Source organism: Stegostoma tigrinum, chromosome 6 (assembly GCF_030684315.1).
Source record: "Stegostoma tigrinum isolate sSteTig4 chromosome 6, sSteTig4.hap1, whole genome shotgun sequence".
Classification (NCBI taxonomy): Eukaryota; Metazoa; Chordata; class Chondrichthyes; order Orectolobiformes; family Stegostomatidae; genus Stegostoma; species Stegostoma tigrinum.
This window is the reverse complement of record NC_081359.1, coordinates 70629370-70647912: the sequence shown is the minus strand read 5'-3', so window position 1 is coordinate 70647912 and position 18543 is coordinate 70629370. Positions and strand designations below refer to the sequence as shown.

Below are 18543 nucleotides of genomic sequence, written 5' to 3'. Positions count from 1 at the left end.
AATTCCTCCTCAAATACCAGTGTCTGAGCAGTCGATGACAGTGTGCACGAGAAGGCTCTGCCGCTAAGTTTTATTTAAGGCAAAGTTGTATTATTATTCAAATGATAAAGTACAGTAATGATGTGTACACACGTTGCATTAAGTTTCTATTACTTAGTGTGTATTTTACATTGATTATGTGGTCCTCATGATTATCCAAAATATTTGATGAATTGGCATGCACTCCAGGACTCATTTGCTCTACTAAAGGAGAAAGGACAGTTTACAGAGAGGCAATAGCAGTTTAGAGCTACAGTTGTCATTTTCCCCTGCCCACCATGATATAAAATTGTCCCCAACACAGAAGACGAACTATTGAATGAGTCAACAGAAAGAGAGATATTGTGTTTATTCAATGTACACTAAAACAAACTTAAATGATCCAACAGTATGAGAAGTTCTCTCGTGTGCAGGGTATGATTTTATTAACAGGTGATCCTGGGGTGAAGACAATGCATTTTATATGTTAAAAATAACCGGAATAGAATGAAAGTAAGACTTGTATTTTGTAAATGTTGTTGCAATATTTTTATTTCAGTCTTTGTCTAAAAATACGTGTACAGCATGTTACCTTGGCAGTAAAATGGCTACTTGTCCTAATTGTTAAAATTCACATTGCATAGAATAGGTAAGCAGACTGTATTTTTTTCCAAGAATGTATATGGTGCCTCATAATGCCAGTCGAAAACTCAGACAGGAGAATTATAAACTTAGTCACTGTAAATTTACAACTTGCAGGAAGCATAGAAATAATTAAATTTATAACGTACACCAGATACAAGTTCCATTTCATGTCAAATTGCACTTTGAACTGAAAGAATTTCTTCAAGCATTTCATTCTCAATGGTAACTAGGGATAGCCAGCAATGTCCAAATCTCATGAAATAAAAAAAAAGTTATAATCTGTGAACTTTGCAAAGTAAACATCTTGGTAGTTGAGAAGATAATAGACTAAATACAAAATAACTGCAGCAGACAATAAACTTGCTAAAACATCATGTTTCACTGACAAATTTTCGAAATTAAAGACTGATTCAATTTGCGTATGCACAAGATGCCTCTAGAATTACAGCCAGTCCAGCTTTATTTTTAGTTACTTTGTTACACTGTCAAATGCAAGTTAGGAGATGGCAGAGTAAATTCATTGATCCCACACTTTTGATGGGGAACTATGCTCTGGCTAGAGACAGTTTGTATTTGTAAGGCCCAACTGCCTGCTGCACATTACTAAAGCATGGCTTTTTGTTAATGGTATGAAATTCAGTCAAAATTTGTGGCTATGAATATAGGAATTCAACTTTTTTTTCAAACAGTGTACTAATTTTGATTTGAATACTATTATAGGAAACAAGGCACAAAATTGACATTTAGTTTGACCATTTTCTAATAACTTGACAGAGAAACACGTTTTTCTTGTTGTGAATATAAGAGTATAATAGCTACATTGCGTACAGGAAAAAAAATCAATGTTGTTCAAAGTGACATCTTGTTTCACTGTCAATCTGTCAACTAGCTTAACCAAAAATAGAAAAATTATTGACAACTCTTGACTGGTATCTTAGCTTCAGGCATGGCCCAGGAAAAGTGGGGGGCATATCAGGGCCCTATCACTGGGTCTGCAGTGCCTGGGAAGAGCAATGGACTGTGATTTTTGATCCTGACCCTAACCCTGACTTGAGGTACAGGACTCCATTTCAAAGATATGATGAACATACAACACATCCATAGCTTACATAGAAGTAACCATACAAGTTAATTTGTAGCATGTAGCAAAAATAAAATTTGCAGTTCAAATTGTGATTTTACCCATTTTCTTTCTTTGATCATACCCAAGGTTGCCAACCTGGAAATAATCGACTGAGGTTCTTGGGATCCCTGGCTTGCTGTATCAGGAGATTGACCTGTCCACCCACACTGAGGACAGCACCGCCTTCAACTCCCTTCAGCTTCTCCTGTAGCCTTAGAAGTACACGTTCCGCTACTTTATTGATGCTTTTGACATCACTATTAAAATAAAATATAGCAGATAAACGCAGATCAATAATAAATGCAAGGTACAACAACAATTTGCAATTATATATGAGCTTTCAGTTAGAACGATGGCCAAGCTGCTTCATGGAAGTCTACGTGCTAAATACAAGTACTGAGCCAAAGAGGGTATGTGTGCAGCAGTGTTCATGACAGGTTTGTGTTGGGCCAGTGCTTTTTCGCGATTTATCAATGACTGAGATTAGAGCATACAGAGTATAACTAAAATTTGCAGATGACACATGATTTAGAAAGGTGTACTGAACAGTAAGGTAGTACAGGTTTCAGGTGAAATAGATTGGCAAAATGGCACATGATAGATGACATGTTAAGCAGAGCAGTGTGAAGTGATTCATTCATTTTTCTTAGGAGGAAGGAAAAACAATATAAATTAAATGCTAAAATTAATTCTCTGCTCATGCCCAGCTACAGTGATGTGGATAATTTTAAGCTCATACGTTAGGAGGGATGTCACAGCCTTACAGGCAAAATTTACTAGAATGGTGTCAGGGATGAACTACTTAAAGACTGTGCAGAAATGAGAGAATCCATGACTGTTTTCCTTAGAGGAGAGAAAGTCAAGACAAGACTAGATAAAGAGGTTCAAAATCTTGAAGGTTTGACCGTAAATAAAGAGAGATTGTTTCCAATGGCAGTAAACACAAGATTCAGACTTAACAATGACTAAAACCAAAAGTGACAAAAGAAGAAAAGATGCTTATATATATGGGGAATAGTTTTAAGCTGGGCAGTGGAGTTTTGATTACTGATGATTGAGGCCAGTAGGGAGAGTATGAGGATAGTTAAGATTGAAGAGAGACTGTGGAAAAATGTTGAGACCTCAGCTCAACTTTAAGCTATACCTGGCATTATTACTAATCAATTCTCATAATTCACCACTGTTTTGCCCTTTGTTCTTTTAGAAACAAAATTTAAACAAAGAACATTAAAAACACATTCAAACGTTTCTCTGTCGAACCCAAAATGTCAGCTTTCCTGCTTCTCTGCTGCTGGTTGGGCTGCTGTGTTCATCCAGCTTTACACCTTGTTATTTCAAAAGTTATTCCCTGAAATCTGAATGAGGCTGGTTTATATGCTCAGCTAGAGTGAGTATTTACTATAACTTTGTCCTGTAAATATTGTAAAGGAGCCCTTGCTATTCTTTAACATTGTAGATTCAAGAAAGGCAATTATAGTAAATGGTCAATGGAATGCTTATAAGGGTAAAGATGTCTAAGTATGGAACCTGACTTGTAAAAAAAATTGTTTGATATCTAGTTAGGATTGTGCTATATATTACCTGAATACTTTTCAATTTCCTTTAATTTTCCTGTGGTTCATGTGCAATTGACATCCTTGCCTTATGCTCTTAAAGGTGTATGCATGCTGATTTTGCAAATGACAGTGAAATAACATTTTTGCCCAATTGATTGGTTTCTTTTTAAAAATAAAAGTACATCTTCCAGCTGTTTTGCAGAATACTGCTGATCTTCTCTTTGCTATACTATTTGTGCAAGGGAATTGTACCCAGTTGAAAGAGCCCCCACTGGACAGATGAGCATTTCTTTGGGAATTCCAAGTGTCCTCAGTGAGCATGATGAGGCATTTCACAAGCAGGAGAAGTAACAATAGCCTTACGTGAGCGGACCTGCTCACACTCAATGAAATAAGTGTAAATATAACCTAAAAGTTATTTGTATAGTATAGGGACAACTATCTTTGGTGCATATGCTCAACAAAGGATGAAGTTGCGGACATCTTGTGCGATCCTAAGTTCACAAGTCTGTCCATCTTTGGGTGGTCGTATCAATGACAATGGAATTTTTGAACTTTTATGAGACCAAGCTTCTTTCAGGCGTTCTCTGAGATGAAATGCACAGTTGTCTTTGAGAAGGAACAAGGGCGAGAGTATGAACTGGTAGAGCCAAATGACATCTCATTACATTGTAAATTCAGTGTAACCAGAAAACTGGAACAAAGATGTATTTTTGGCTACTCTAGATATCTTCACTCTATAGTCTGTATATAACGGGTTACTATATGCCAAAATATGACAAATGCCTCTCTTCACATACAAAGGTTTACATTTCATGATGACATCTCAACACTGGAAACATATTAGGCTTTAAAATGGAAGCCTGATGGGGATGAGCAGAAAAATTGCTGTGGGAGAATGGTGAGCTGGTTTGCTTATTTTCAAATAAGCCAGGTTGGAGATGCACTGACTACTTCCCTGCAAGCATCAAGTAGTCCAGTTAAAGAGACTGTTAAGACCAGGGTAGAAAGGTGGCTCCCAGTCTGAAACCAGTTTCAGACTGGGAGCCACCTTTCTACCCTGGTCTTAACAGTCTCTTTAACTGGACTACTTGATGCTTGCAGGGAAGTAGTCAGTGCATCTCCAACCTGGCTTATTTGAAAATAAGCAAACCAGCTCACCATTTAGGATTTGGGATGTTAGCATTACACGTCAGTTAACATTGCGTGACTAGTTCTCTTAGTGTAAAAGTACTGGCTGGCACTTTCAACTCGAGTTTCCCCAACTTGCCTGTACATGCATCACTAGGCTGCTGCCATTTTCGCAGAGGCATATTCATCTGCTACTGTTGAGAACTCATCAGCTGTTCTTAACTGGATGGCAGGCATGTCCTTTAGCCATTCAAAAATCATAGCAGGCTTGTCATTTTGCTAGTGTGTGGAGTTGAGATATATAATTCTGACTTTGGGTCCCTCAGCCAAAATGAAAATCTGGAGCATTGTGCATAAACTATTACTCCATAATGCAGAGAATAACAATAAGCTAAATCACCACAGAATATTATTAATATTGTCACAGTATCAGAAACTAATGTTAATATCTTACGTGGTTTGTCCATCAGACTCTGATTCATCTCCTGTTATAGTCGAGTTCAGTGTGGGATGGAGGTCTGCATCTTCCTCAGGTCTCTGCTGAAGGTAAAGTGCTTTTAAAGGATTCATAGTCCAGTCAAAAAGAGGGTCATACAACAGCACCTGAAAAGTGTGGAAAGAGGAGAGATACAGGAGATCAGTCTATATGACTAACAATAAATACCTTAACAGAAACTCCATTCTAACATTTCAAATTAACACAGCTTTAAAATTTTAACTTTTTAAATGTATAAGACGACACCAAAACATTAAACACCATAACTAGGTGATGATCAAAGCAGATCCAGAATTTAGAGTTGTAATAACATTTTCAAAGTCAGCATTTGCCATCATTACTCTGTGAAACTGACAGCAACTGGCAGTATTTGAATATGAGGTTGTAGACAAGCTCACTGAACCAGTGGGTTTGGTTGCAAACACTGTCACTCTGCTAAGTAACATCGTCAGTCTGCCTTCAGTGAAGCGTTGGTGTTCTGTCCCACTTGTTAGTTATATGCCTCGTTTTGCTAGGGTTGTTAGTATTACCTCCAGTTTTGATCCTCAGTGATTTGAACACAGGGTCTAATTCAATGTGTTTGCTCATGGAGTTCCAGTTGGAATACCAAGCCGCCAGGAATTCCTGGCATGTCTCCGTTTGGCTTGCGCAATTATGGATGTACTGTCCCAGCTGAATTCATGTTCCTTGTTGCCCACGTACAGTGAGACATGTGAGAATTGGTTGTGTCTCTTGGTGGCTAATTTTTGTTCATCTATCTGTATTGTCAGTTTTCCTCTGGTTTGGTCTGTGTACTGTTTCTCACAGTCCTTGCATGGTATTTTGTACATTACACTGGTTTTGCCAGTTTTGGGTATGGGATCCTTTATGTTTGTCAGTAGCTGTCGATGGGGTAAAAAACAAAGGGGAACTCCAGGCTAGCAGAAATAGAAAGACCACACATACAGACCAAATGCTCAATTACACTAGCAACCACCCCAACGCCCACAAACAGAGCTGCAGTCGGATACTATTTAAATGAGCCACAACACATTGCAGCAACCTGGAACTACACAAAGCAGACCAGGAATACTTAAATGAAGTTTTCAAAAGGAATGGATACAAAAGCACAATCCGCCATTACATCCAACACAGACTACAAGAGGAAGACACAACACGACCAAATCACTTATCACCCTACCGTACATCAAAGACATATCAGAGGTGACCACACAACTACTCAGGTATCAGGTAAGCCCACAAATCAACAACCACCCAATGACAGCTACTGACGAACATAAAGGATCCCATACCCAAAAGCAGCAAAACTGAGGTAAATACAAAATACAATGCAAGGACTGTGAGAAACACTATATAGGTCAAACCAGAAGAAAATTGACTGTATGGATACATGACCACCAACTAGCCACCGAGACATGACCAATTCTCACTACACATGGGCAATGAGGGACACAAATTTGATTGGGACAACACATTGATAAACACACAAGCCAAACAGAGACACGGCAGGGAGTTCCTGGAGGCCTGGTATTCCAACTGGAACACCATCAACAAACACATTGAATTAGGCCCTGTGTGCAAACCACTGAGAAACAAAACCGGAAGTAATACTAACCACCCCAGCAAACTGAGGCATATAAATAACAAGTGGGACAGAATACTGGCGCTTCACTGGAGGTGCACTGATGATGTTACCTAGCAGGGTGATGAAACGTTTGTAACCAAACCCACTGGCTCGGTGAGCATGTCTACAACTTCATCTGCAACTCGAGCTACAAATCTTGAAAAGTATTTGACTATGCCCGGTACAGCAATCCAGAATTTCTACCCATCCAGAGGATGTTTTTTTGAGATCTTATGAGATAGAAATCAACTAGATATCACTGCATTTACTTGAATTTTCACTTAGTATTCTATCATTCTCTCTGTAACAAAGTGTGAGAAGTTGAACGTGGTGGTGACAAAGATAGTGGAGCAGGAGTCGTGACGAAGGTAAGAAATGTTGTGAAAGCAGAAGCAAACAGCTTTGATGTTGAACAGGATGCAATGTTCAGTCCAAGACAAACCAGGAGATAAAAATGCAAATAATCTCTCTGAGCATTTGTTTTTGAGGTGAGAACAAAAGTCATGGACGACTTATCACAATAACATACATTTAGCCACTGTCTAATATTGGAAATAGACATCAGCTTAATCAAATAAAAATACCTCAACAATAGTTAATAAAGCTTCTTGTGAACTTCTCATAACCTCCATTGTCTTTTCACAACACCTGAAACACAGAACAACAGAAACATTACTGGATACATGTTGCCGCAGCATTCACCTTTAGAATCTAAACTTATTCTGAAGAGCGAAATGAATTATCTTTCTTTGCTGATTGCAAGCTTCAAAAGTGTAGTTATCAACAAAATACTTTCTAATAGGTAATAATTAAAATTTTGTTGGTACTACAATTGTTAATGTAGAAAATTGAAAAATTCCAAATATACAGTGGGAGGTGCACTTTAGAGGCACAATATTCAGAGTTAAACAGAAAAGAAATCACTGTTCAGTACATTGTTCAGATCTAGAATGTATAATGATAGACTTGACAACACTCAACCAAATGAACAAAAATGAAAAAAAAAGTCTATTCCTCAAGACCAACTTTTCTCACCTCATGCCCAATGATCCCAAAAAAACTACTTCTCTCTCAATCATACCTTTAAACATTCACTCTCTCCATCAATGTGGCACTGTACACCATATACAAGACACATCATGGCAACTCATTAAAGTTCCTGTGATAGTAACTTGCAAAGTATTATACCTAGTGGTGCAGGTACATAATTCTTTGAAGTTTGCATCATATATAGACAGAGTGGTTAAAAAAGCCTTTGGCACGCTTGCCTTCACTGCTCAGTCCTTTGTGTATAGGAGTTGGAAAGTCATGTTGAGGTTGTACAGGTCATTGGTGAGGTCTCTTCTGGAATATTGTGTCCAGTTTTGATTGTCCAGTTATAGGAAGGATATTATCAAGCTGGAGATGGCATAGAAGAGGTTTACCGGGATGTTGCTGGTTATGGCAGGTTTGAGCTATAAAGAAAGGCTGGACAGGCTGGGAGTTTTTTCACTGGAACATAGGAGGTTGGGATACTACTACAGATGCCCAACAGGCAGCAGGAAGTTGAGAAACAAATTTGTAAGGAGATCTCAGTTATCTGTAAGAACAACAGGGTGGTTATGGTAGGGATTTTAACTTTTTTGACATAGATTGGGACTGCCACAGTGTTAAGGGTTTGAATGGAGAAGAATTTGTTGAATGTGTACAAGAAAATTTTCTGGTTCAGTAAATGCATGTACCTACTATAGAAGGTGTAAAACTTGATCTACTCTTGGAAAATAAGGCAGGGCAGTGACCAAGGTGTAAGTTGGGGTGCACTTTGGGGCCAGTGTCCATAAATCTATTAATTTTAAAATGAAAGAGGATAGACCAGATCTAAAAGGTAAAGTTCGAAATTGGACAACGGCGAATTTTAGGTATTAGGCAAGAACTTTAAAAAATGACTTGGGGGTGGATATTTGCAGGTAAAGGGATGGATGGAAAATGGGAAGCCTTCAAAAATGAGATAACGAGAGTCCAGAGTCACGCTTTTAGGGTGAAGGGCAAGGCTGGTAAGTGTAAAGAATGCTGGAAATTGAGGTTATGGTCAAGAATAAGAAGGACGCATACGTCAGGTACAGACAGCAGAAATTAAGTAAAACCCTAGAAAATATAAAGGCAGTAGGAGTATAACTAAGATGGGAATCAGAAGGGCAAAACAGGGGATATGAGATAGCTTTGGTAAATGGGGTTAAGGAGACTCCAAAGTGTTTCTACAAAAACATTAAGGACAAAAGGGTAACTAGGGAGAGAAAAGGGCCCTTTATAGATCAGCAAGGCTGCCTATGTGTGAAACCACAGGAGATGAGGGAGTTACTAAACAAGTATTTTGCATCAGTGTTTGTAGAGAAGGATATGGAAGATATAGAAGTGGAAAATAGACAGCAACACCTTGAAAAATGTCCATATTATGGAGGCGGTGGTGCTGGATGGCTTGAAACACATGGATAACAAAGTGTGGAGCTGGATGAACACAGCAGGCCAAGCAACACCCCAGGAGCACAAAAGCCGACGTTTTGGGCCTACACCCTTCATCAGAAAGCTCTCTGATAAAGGATCTCGGCCCGAAACGTTGGCTTTTGTGCTCCTGGGATGCTGCTTGGCCTGCGGTGTTCAATCAGCTCCACACTTTGTTATCTTGGATTCTCCAGCATCTGCAGTTCCCATTATCTCTTAAAACACATGGAGATGGATAAGTCCCTGGGACCTAATCAGGTGTACCCTAGAACTCTGCAGGAAGCAAAGGAAGTGATTGCTGGGCCCCTTGCTGAGATATTTGTATCATTGACAGTCACAGGTAACATCCCAGAATACTGGAGGTTTGCTAATATGGTGCCATTATTTAAAAAAGGTGGTAAGGAAGAGCCAGGGAACTATAGACTGATGAGGCTGACAACAGTTGTGGGTCAGTTGTTGGAGAAAATCCTGAGGGACAGGATTTACATGTATTTGGAAAGGCAAGGACTGATTAGGGATAGTCACCATGGCTTTGTGCATGCGAAATCACGTCTCACTAACTTAATTGAGTTTCTTGTAGAAGTAATAAAGCGGATTGACGAGGGAAGAGTGGAGGACAGGACCTATGGACTTCAGCAAGGCATTGAGGGGCATAGATAGGGCAACAGACAAGGTCTTTTCCCCAGGGTGGAGAAGTTCAAAACTAGAGGGCATAGGTTTAAGGTGGGAGGGGAAAAACTTAAAAGGGACTTGAGGGGCAGCTTCTTCACACAGAGGGTGGTGTGTGTATGGAACGAGCTGCTGGAGGAAGTGGTGGAGGCTGGTATAATTACAACATTTAAAAGGCATGTGGATGGGTATAGGTTTAGAGCGAAATGGGCCAAAAGCTGGCAATGGGACTAGATTTATTTGGGTTATCTGGTCGGCATGGATGAGGTGGGATCAAAGAGTCTGCGTCTGTGCTGTCCATCTCTATGACTCTGATAATGAGGATCCTCCAGTTTATATTGATGAGGGTGGGAGCTGCAGTGTGGATGAGCAAACTATCTGCGCTAACAATACATCATCTTGGTGTAGAGGCTGTGTGCAATCAGAGCCATAAACAGCCTTCAATTATCTCATGATTTTACCCTGTTAATCGAGTAGAGGCGATGTAATTTTTGCAAAAAGTAAAACATATTTGATCAATTTCTTGAAGTTTTTTTGAGGAATTAAAAAGCTGCTAGATGATGGGACACCAGAATATATTGCGTACTGGAATTTCCAAAAGGATTCAAAAAAGTACCACAACAAAGTTTATCGAATAAGCTAAGAGCTTGTAGTGTTCAGGATCATACATTAACAGAGAATTAGGTAGCTAATAGGAAATAAATTGCCAGGATAAATGGGTCATTTTTTAGACTGGGAGTGCTGCAGAGATCAGTGCTTAGTCCTTAACTTTTTTCAATCTATCTCATGAACTGTATGAAGGAATTGATTGTATTGCGTCAAATGTAAATAAAAATATAGATGGGAAAGCAAGTTCTGAGAAGGATACAGAGTTGGCAACGGGATATGGATTGGTCAAGTGAATGGGCAAAAATTTGGCAAATAGAGTATAATGTAAGAAAAGGTGAGGGTCTTCATTTTCCAGGAATAACTGAAAAAATTATTTAAATCAAGACTGAATACTGAGGTAGAGAGAGATCTGGGCGTCACTGTAAATGAGTCACAAAGTATTAGCACACAGATGTGGCATGTAATTGGGAAGGCAAATGCAATCTCGGTCTGTACTGAAAAATGACAGAGTAGAAAGGCAGGGAATTGTTATCACAGTTGTATAGACCATTGGTGAGACTGCACCTAGAGTACTGTGTGCACTGGAAGCAGTTCAGAGAAGGTTCAGTCAGCTGATTCATAGTCACACACTCATACAGACCCTTTGGTCCAACTAGTCCACACTGACCATGTTCGTAAACTAAACTAGTCCTACTTGCCTGCATTTGGCCCATATCCCTCCAAACTTTTTAAATGTGGTGACTGTAACTGCACCTGCATCCTCCACTCATCTCGCACAAGAACCACTCTGTGTAAAAAAAAGTTGTCCTTCACATGCTTTTTAAAACTTTCTCCCCTCATGTTAAAAATATGCCCCCAAGTTTTGAACTCCAACACACTAGGGAAGAGGACCTTGCTATTCACCTTATCTATGCCCCTCGTGATTTTATAATCCTCGATACGACCACTCCTTAACCTCCTAAGCTCCAGTGCAAAAAGTCCCAGCCTATCTTATGACTCAAACTTTCCATTCCCAGCAACACCGTTAAATCTTTTCTGAGCCCTCTCCAATTTAATAATATCCTTACATTAGCATGGTGGCTAGTACTGCGCACAGTACTCCAGGACAGACCTCGCCAACGTCCTGTACAATCTCAGCACAACATTCCATGTCTTATACTCAATAGTCTAAGCAATAAAGGCAAACATGCTAAATGCTTTCTTAATCACCCTCCCTACCTGTGACACACATTTCCAGGAAATTGTTCTGTGTTGTTGTGCAAAGAAACCTTGATCAGGTTAGGCCTCTAATTTTTGAAGTTTTGAAGAAAAGGATCTTAATGAGAAATATCAGATTCTAACGAGCTTGGCAGCATAAATGCTGGGAAGGATGTTTCCTTTCCTTGGTGCCACGTTTAAAAATAGTCCCTCACTTAAGCGTTTAAGCAGCAATTTCTTCTCTTTGAGGACAGTTAGTCTTTGGAATTCTCTTCCAAAGAGAGCAATGGAGGCTGGGTCACAATATGTTCAAAACTAAGTTAGGCAGATATCATAACAACCAGAGAGTTTAGGATTATTGGGGATATGCAGGAAGGTGGAGTTAAGGACATATCAGCTCAGCCATGATAGCACTGAAGCAGGTTTGATGGGCTGAAAGGCCTTATCCTGCTCCTATTTCTTATTATCTTATGGAACTATGGATTAATTGACAATAACTTACTGACCACAGAGCTTGAATTTGGAACTGCAGTTCAATCATGGGGCACAGCAAGAGTCCAAAATTCCAATATGTTCTTACAGTTTATAAATAAATTAAGTACATTACAACCTTCATAACTTTGAAGATAGAATACGGTCCACCTGCATAAACTTTATCTGTATTTCATTTAACAGGAACATGCATGGGATCTAAGTTTCATCCATCTGCCTGTTAATTTATGTAGATGAGTTGACGCAGATTTTTTAAAAAATTGCTGATTGAAATAAGTACAGTGTTGTAATTGACACAAAAATATCGTCAAACACTTACCTTCTGAAAACACCTTCCACACCAGTGATACCCATTCCATCTACTATGTCCCGGGTCAGTCGGAATGGAACCGTCTCTGGAGTTGGAAGAATTTTTCCTTGCTCAAATGCAACCCCTATTACAAGAATAAAAAGTATAAGCTTTCATGTTTTAAGGGATGTGGATAATGCTCATGATGTCTGCGATTTTGTGGTTGTGCGATATTCTCTTACATACAGGGCTTTCTTCACAGACTCTCAAAGCCTCTGTGGACAGTGTTGTTCTGTAAGACTATCTGAACTGTACATAACTGATCTGCTTTTGTCACAAATGCTGACTTGGCTGTGTGTTTTGACATTTGCTGTTTTGTTTTTTAAACGCTTTTTTCCAAGCTTTACCATGGCTACTTATCAGAAAAGCTTTTTAGGGATTTAGCCCATTTTTCCCTGCAGAGAATAGGGAGAACTCTTTCTCAGTTGGCAAACTACTAGGTCCAGCAGGAATCCTGGCTCCATGCAAGTACAGTGCACTAGTTTCCAGAGAGTGAGGTGGGGGGATGAGGGCTTTATTTTAGTGAGTAAGCATGAAATAAGTTTAAAATATTTGATTTCATAGAATCCCTACAGTGTGGAAACAGGCCCTTCGGCCGAACAAGTCCACACCGAACCTCCCACCCAAACCCATCACCCTATAATCCAAGATAACAAAAAGTGTGGAGTTGGATGAACACAAATCCACCTAATCTACACCTCCCTGAACACTACGGGCAATTTAGCATGGCCAATCCACCTAACCTGCACATCTTTGGACTGTGGGGGGGAAACCGGAGCACCCCGAGGAAACCCACGCAGACACCGGGAGAAGTTGCAAACTCCTCACAGACAGTTGCCAGAGGGTGGAATCGAACCTGGTCCCTGGCACTGTGAGGCAGCAGTGCTAACCACTGTGCCACCATGCCACCTCTTGTAGAATTAATAATTTTAGCCATCCTATATATTAATAATAGTCAAACAGTAAAGCATTAATTAAGCTTATATCACCAGTAGTATACATATAAACATTGTGGCTACTAAGTACTTACCCAAATCTATATGAACAAGTTCAGCCGAATCCTCATCTATAAGAATATTTTGTACGTGTCTGTCACCAAGACCAACAATGTAGCAAACTGAAAGTAAAAAGTGAATTTCATTAACATAACAGCGAGAGTACGATGCAGAAAGATGTGAGTGGTATAGATTCAACCCCATATGCTAGTTGATAGAGGCTTCCTTCTCACCCTGCTGTATGCTGTAGAGTGATGTCTCTCAAGTTATAATAACTCTTTCTCAACCAGAGTTAGATAGGTCTGCTCCTTTGTGGACTATGGCTAATTCCTATTTAGTTTACAAGATTAGCTGAGAAGTTAATTGCTATAGAGCCACTTTTCAAAACATGACTCATTTAAAATTGTTATTTGAAGATTTTTTTGTTTCTTTCCTCCAGCTTCCTCGTTTTCCGTCAGCGAATCACACAGCAAGGAAGCAGACCCATCGGTCCAACTAGTCCACACTGACCATGTTCCCAAACTAAACCAGTCCTACTTGCCTGCAATTGGCCTATAACTCCCCAAACCTTTCCAATTCATGTACTTATCCAAGTGTCTTTTAAATGTCGTAACTGTACTGTAACTGTACCCACATCCACCACTTAGTCTGGAAGTTCATTCCACATACAGGCTCCCTGTGTAAAAATAGTTTCCCCCCATATCCTTTGAAAAACCAACTTCATACTCTTAATGATTTTAATGCAAAATAGTTTCAAGGCGTGGTATAGCCAAGATATTTGCAAGAGTTTATAAAGGTTGGTTAACAAAATAGGTTTTAATGATTTTAATGTAAGAGAGACAAATGGAGAAACTTTTAATAGACATTTCTGGAGAACAGGGACAAAACAGTTGAAGTCAAGGGAACAGAGTGTAGTTTGAGATAACAAGGTGTGGAGCTGGAGGAACACAGCAGGCCAGACAGCATCAGATTCACAAAGCTGACGTTTCGGGTCTGGACGCTTCTTCAGAAAAGGTCCAGACCCAAGACATTAGCTTTCCTGCTCCTCTGATGCTGCCTGGCCTGCTGTGTTCCTCCAGCTCTATACCTTGTTATCTCATATTCCAGCATCAGCAGTTCCTACTATCTCAGAGTGTAGTTTGAGGGAGTTTCCAGAGATGGGATAGAAGGTCATGAAGGAATTTAAAAGGGTGAGGGATTATAGACTTGAATGGGAATGGATTCCACAGTCACATCAGTTCCTTAGTCATTTTTCAGATGTGAGATTAGGTAGAATGGGTTTAAAGGCTTTACAACTTTTGAGAATCTCTTTTACTAATTTTCACACTGGTCACACATGGACATTCCAACAATAGGTACACACATTACAACTCACTTGATTTTTCTCTCAGTTTAACTGAGAGGTATGGAAATCAGCTGCAACGCCCCGAGTGACCCAACTGTGTACAGGAATATTCAAAGATGTTCAGAGTCAAGATCTCCATTATTTAGTATATTTATCAACTGGCATATTGAAAGAGACCTTGAGTATATGTAATTTCATTTGTGTAACAATTAGGTAATATGAAGAGAAGTGGCATATCACAATGCAGGGATTAACTGTAACATACCTATTGAAGAAGTGGCTACACTCCGAGTGTATCTGAGCCGTTTTTCAAACCAAACAGCTGCATCCAAGAACTTTTCCATGCAAAAATATCGGAAAACAGGTCGGAAATTCTCACAGACATCCATGAAGACTTGATATTTACCTTCAAAGCTTAGTTTCTGTGCTTCCTGTAAAGGTATTTTAAATGTTATTGTGTAACATCTGAGGACAAAATTCTAGTAGATGAAATTCCATTGTATTCTCACTGTATTTGCAGGGTCCATAGGTTCTCACTCCTTAGCTACTCTCTAATTCGTCATTAGAGAAATACAAAAGTACTGCGATTTGACTAAGTTTTCTTTTCTCTTGTGGTAAATTATGTCATCTTCTTTTCATATTAATTACGCACTTGTGGAAGTTTAAATTCTCAGTCCTGTTTTCTTCTTCATCAGTTACCTCGTAATTTGCACTTATTCTGGTCTTCCAAAATCATTTCAGCGCTGTACTTGATGGGTTAGACTAGCTTATTTTCATCCTCTTGAGATCTTGCTGATGTTCAAGAAATGGGGGAATTTATTTCCAACAATACTACATGTTAAAGGTACATTTGGCTTGGCATCACATCTATAGCCACTTTAGTTTTATATTAAATGCTTAAACCTAGTTAAGATGGACTTTTACCTAAATGTAACACAAGCAATTACATAAAGCAGCAAGACAATACTGGGTCTGATTTCCCAACGAGTGGAAATCTTGCAGACATTCCACTCTGTCCTTTTTTTTAAATGATGGTTGAGTGTTCCGCTTTTCTGATAGAAGATTCTGGTCAGGGGATGGAGTGCAGGGAGGGATGGATTTGTCAGGTCCAGACTGGGCTACTGGGGCATTGGCTTACAGCGATGGAAGGGGTAGAATCAGGTTTGGAGTGGGGAGGTAAGTAGGCAGAGAGTGGGTTAAAGGGCATGTGTGTACATGGGGTTGGGTCCACAGTGGGGGAAGCAGTTGTTTGTCAGGCCTGGAAGTATAAGGGGCCTGAGGAAGGAGGCAAATGTGTGGCAAGTTGAATTGTTACTTAGGAGTTACACTACATGTTTAATAGTCCCTCCAAATTCTCCGATCTTATTGGAAGCTTTTTGAGGGCATAGGAAATTTTCCAGCAGAATTTTTAATCACCCAAGCAATTTCTTTAGAGTTTGCTACGATAGACATTCCACAGGGTTCCCATTCATAACTCCTTTCTATGCTACAATAATGACTGAGTGACCATTGGAAAATCCAGGCCTTTATTTCTAAGGGTTTTAACTTTTGAATCAATGTGTTGTGACTCACCGACATTCGTTTCCTGCAGTCTAGACTGCTCCAATCTTTGGGTCGATACCTTTTATGAGCTCCTTCATTGGGATTAACCAGATATTCCCCAATGGGTACAGTTCCTGTACACCACTCTAGAATGCCACTTCGTTGGGAAAGAGGAATGACCTGTTCAAGAATTAAGACAAAACATTCCTGTATAACAGTTATTGACACACTGCACATTTCCATATGATAATTCGCTGAAGGATTATCAGTGCAAAAATAAAAAAAATTCAACTTCAATGCTGTAAGCATTTTCTTTTCATATCTAAACCTAGCATATTGTAAGTAGCACCATTGAATTTAAAAGCTCTTTAGTAATTGTGGAGGCCATGTAAATCCAATACATTCCATCCTGTTTTAGTTGGTTTCCAGTGGGGATGGTTATCATGGGGCAGGTAGCTCCACTGCTACCTCTACAATCACAAATCCTCTCCAATCACCAAACCAACAGTCCCATTTCTACTGGACAGCTGGATCTTCCTTTCTCCACAAGATGGAACACTAGTATTGGTGAAATAGTTGATCAAGAATAAGTTCCAGAATAGATGTGAAATGAAAGCCTTCTGGTCAGGGATTTCAATATTGCATCAAGAGGTTGCTACAGTATATTTTCAGTCTAGGTTCTTCTACATTGCACACATTTTAGCTTGTGGAAATTATCACGGAAAAGAATGAGCAATAAAACACAGACCTGCTTTTATCACACTGATCAGGATAATGGCAGTCTCGTAGACCACTTGCATTTACACAGTGTCTTTAATGTTTTCTTATGCCTCAATCAACAAATTACAGTTCTAAGCACCACAATATCGGAATGATGTACGTACTGGCGAGAATGCAAGAGGGATTTCAGGAATGGTTCCAGAAATGAGAAACTTTAGATGGATAGATTGGAAAGGCTGGACTGTTTTGCTTCCTCTGGAGAGGAAGGCTAAGAGGGAAGTTTGATAGAAGTTTGTAAAATCATTAAACGGCTGCATTAGGTAGACAGGGAGAAACTGTTTATTCTTGCCACAGGATCAAGAATGAGACACAGATTTAAAGTGATTTGCAAAAGAAGCAGATGAGATGTGAGCAAAAAAAAATCTTATTCACGCAGTGGGTTTGGGTCTGGAATGTAGTCTCTGGAACTGAAGAGGAGGCAGGTCAACTGAAGTATTCGAGAGAGGATTGATGATTATTTAAATAGAGACAATGTGCAAGGATATGGGGAAAGACAGGAGAATGGTACTGTCATAATGCTCATTGATGATGAGATGCAATGTGTGCTCTTTCTATGCCATAACACTTTTGTAATTCTGTGATTAAAAGGACAATAAAAAGCCTAGCCAAAATGGTGGGCCAAAGTGAGACTATTGAAGAGAGTAGGGAGCTGAAGAGCTAGAGTTATTTAGGGACGAAATTAGTGTGAGATCCAGTTACCTGATGGCATTACTATGAACTAAGAGGCAAAATGAGAAGGAATAACTGCTCGAGAGGCCTAGATAGAAAAATTACAAAGTGCGGGTTGGAGACAAATAAACGTAAGGAAGATAATAAATTTATGGAATTACAGAAATGAAAACCAATTATAGATCATTGAGAAGAAGGTTAAGGAATGAAAGGCAATGGAGAAAAGAAACTACCACTAAAGATGCTCTGGCAGTGATTGGCTAGGCAAGGGTGGACCCAATAAGGGTAATCCCATCTGGTTGGAAAGCAAAAGCATGCTTTCAGAGGCAAATTGTGTGGCTGACTGTAAAAAAGGCATTGCAATAGTTGGGAGGGGATCATGCATCACAGCCAGCCATAAAAGGGTCTAGACCCAAAACTTCTGCTTTTCTGCTCCTCTGATGCTGCTTGGCCTGCTGTGTTCATCCAGCTCTACACCTTGTTATCTAGATTCTCCAACACTGGCAGTTGCTACTATCTCAGCCATAAAAGATGCTGCTTGTGATATTTGTTGAACCTGTTTCAGGTGCCACAAAAGGGCAGCCATCTTATTAGATGGATTCAATAACTGCAGAAGAGAGGATTTGAACAAAAGATGGAGAGGTTAACTGTTGACGATGTGATTTATTTTGAACAGGATGGTAATTAGTGCAGTTTTGAAGGAAACTACGAGTGCACTACAGTAAAGAGAATTGTTTACAGCAACAGCCACAAGGATCAAGAAGGAAGATTGCGCTGTGGAGTTTTTATTGACATGGAGGAGCTGTCTTGGCCTTGAGTGGCAAA

General features: G+C 39.6%; 1 protein-coding gene across 4 annotated transcripts in view; it reads right to left on the bottom strand.

The window, feature by feature from the left end:
* Positions 1–435: 435 nt before the first annotated feature.
* atm (ATM serine/threonine kinase) overlaps positions 436–18543 on the bottom strand; it is a 173081-nt gene continuing 154973 nt past the window's right edge. For all 4 annotated transcript variants that reach the window (XM_059646635.1, XM_059646634.1, XM_059646637.1 and 1 more), the window contains exons 57-63: positions 16300–16449; positions 14993–15158; positions 13418–13504; positions 12358–12472; positions 7178–7241; positions 4928–5076; positions 436–2043 (exon numbers count right to left, since the gene is read on the bottom strand). In XM_059646635.1, coding sequence (XP_059502618.1) covers positions 1863–2043; positions 4928–5076; positions 7178–7241; positions 12358–12472; positions 13418–13504; positions 14993–15158; positions 16300–16449 — 912 coding nt within the window. In that variant the 3' untranslated portion in view covers positions 436–1862. The remainder of the gene's footprint in view (positions 2044–4927; positions 5077–7177; positions 7242–12357; positions 12473–13417; positions 13505–14992; positions 15159–16299; positions 16450–18543) is intronic.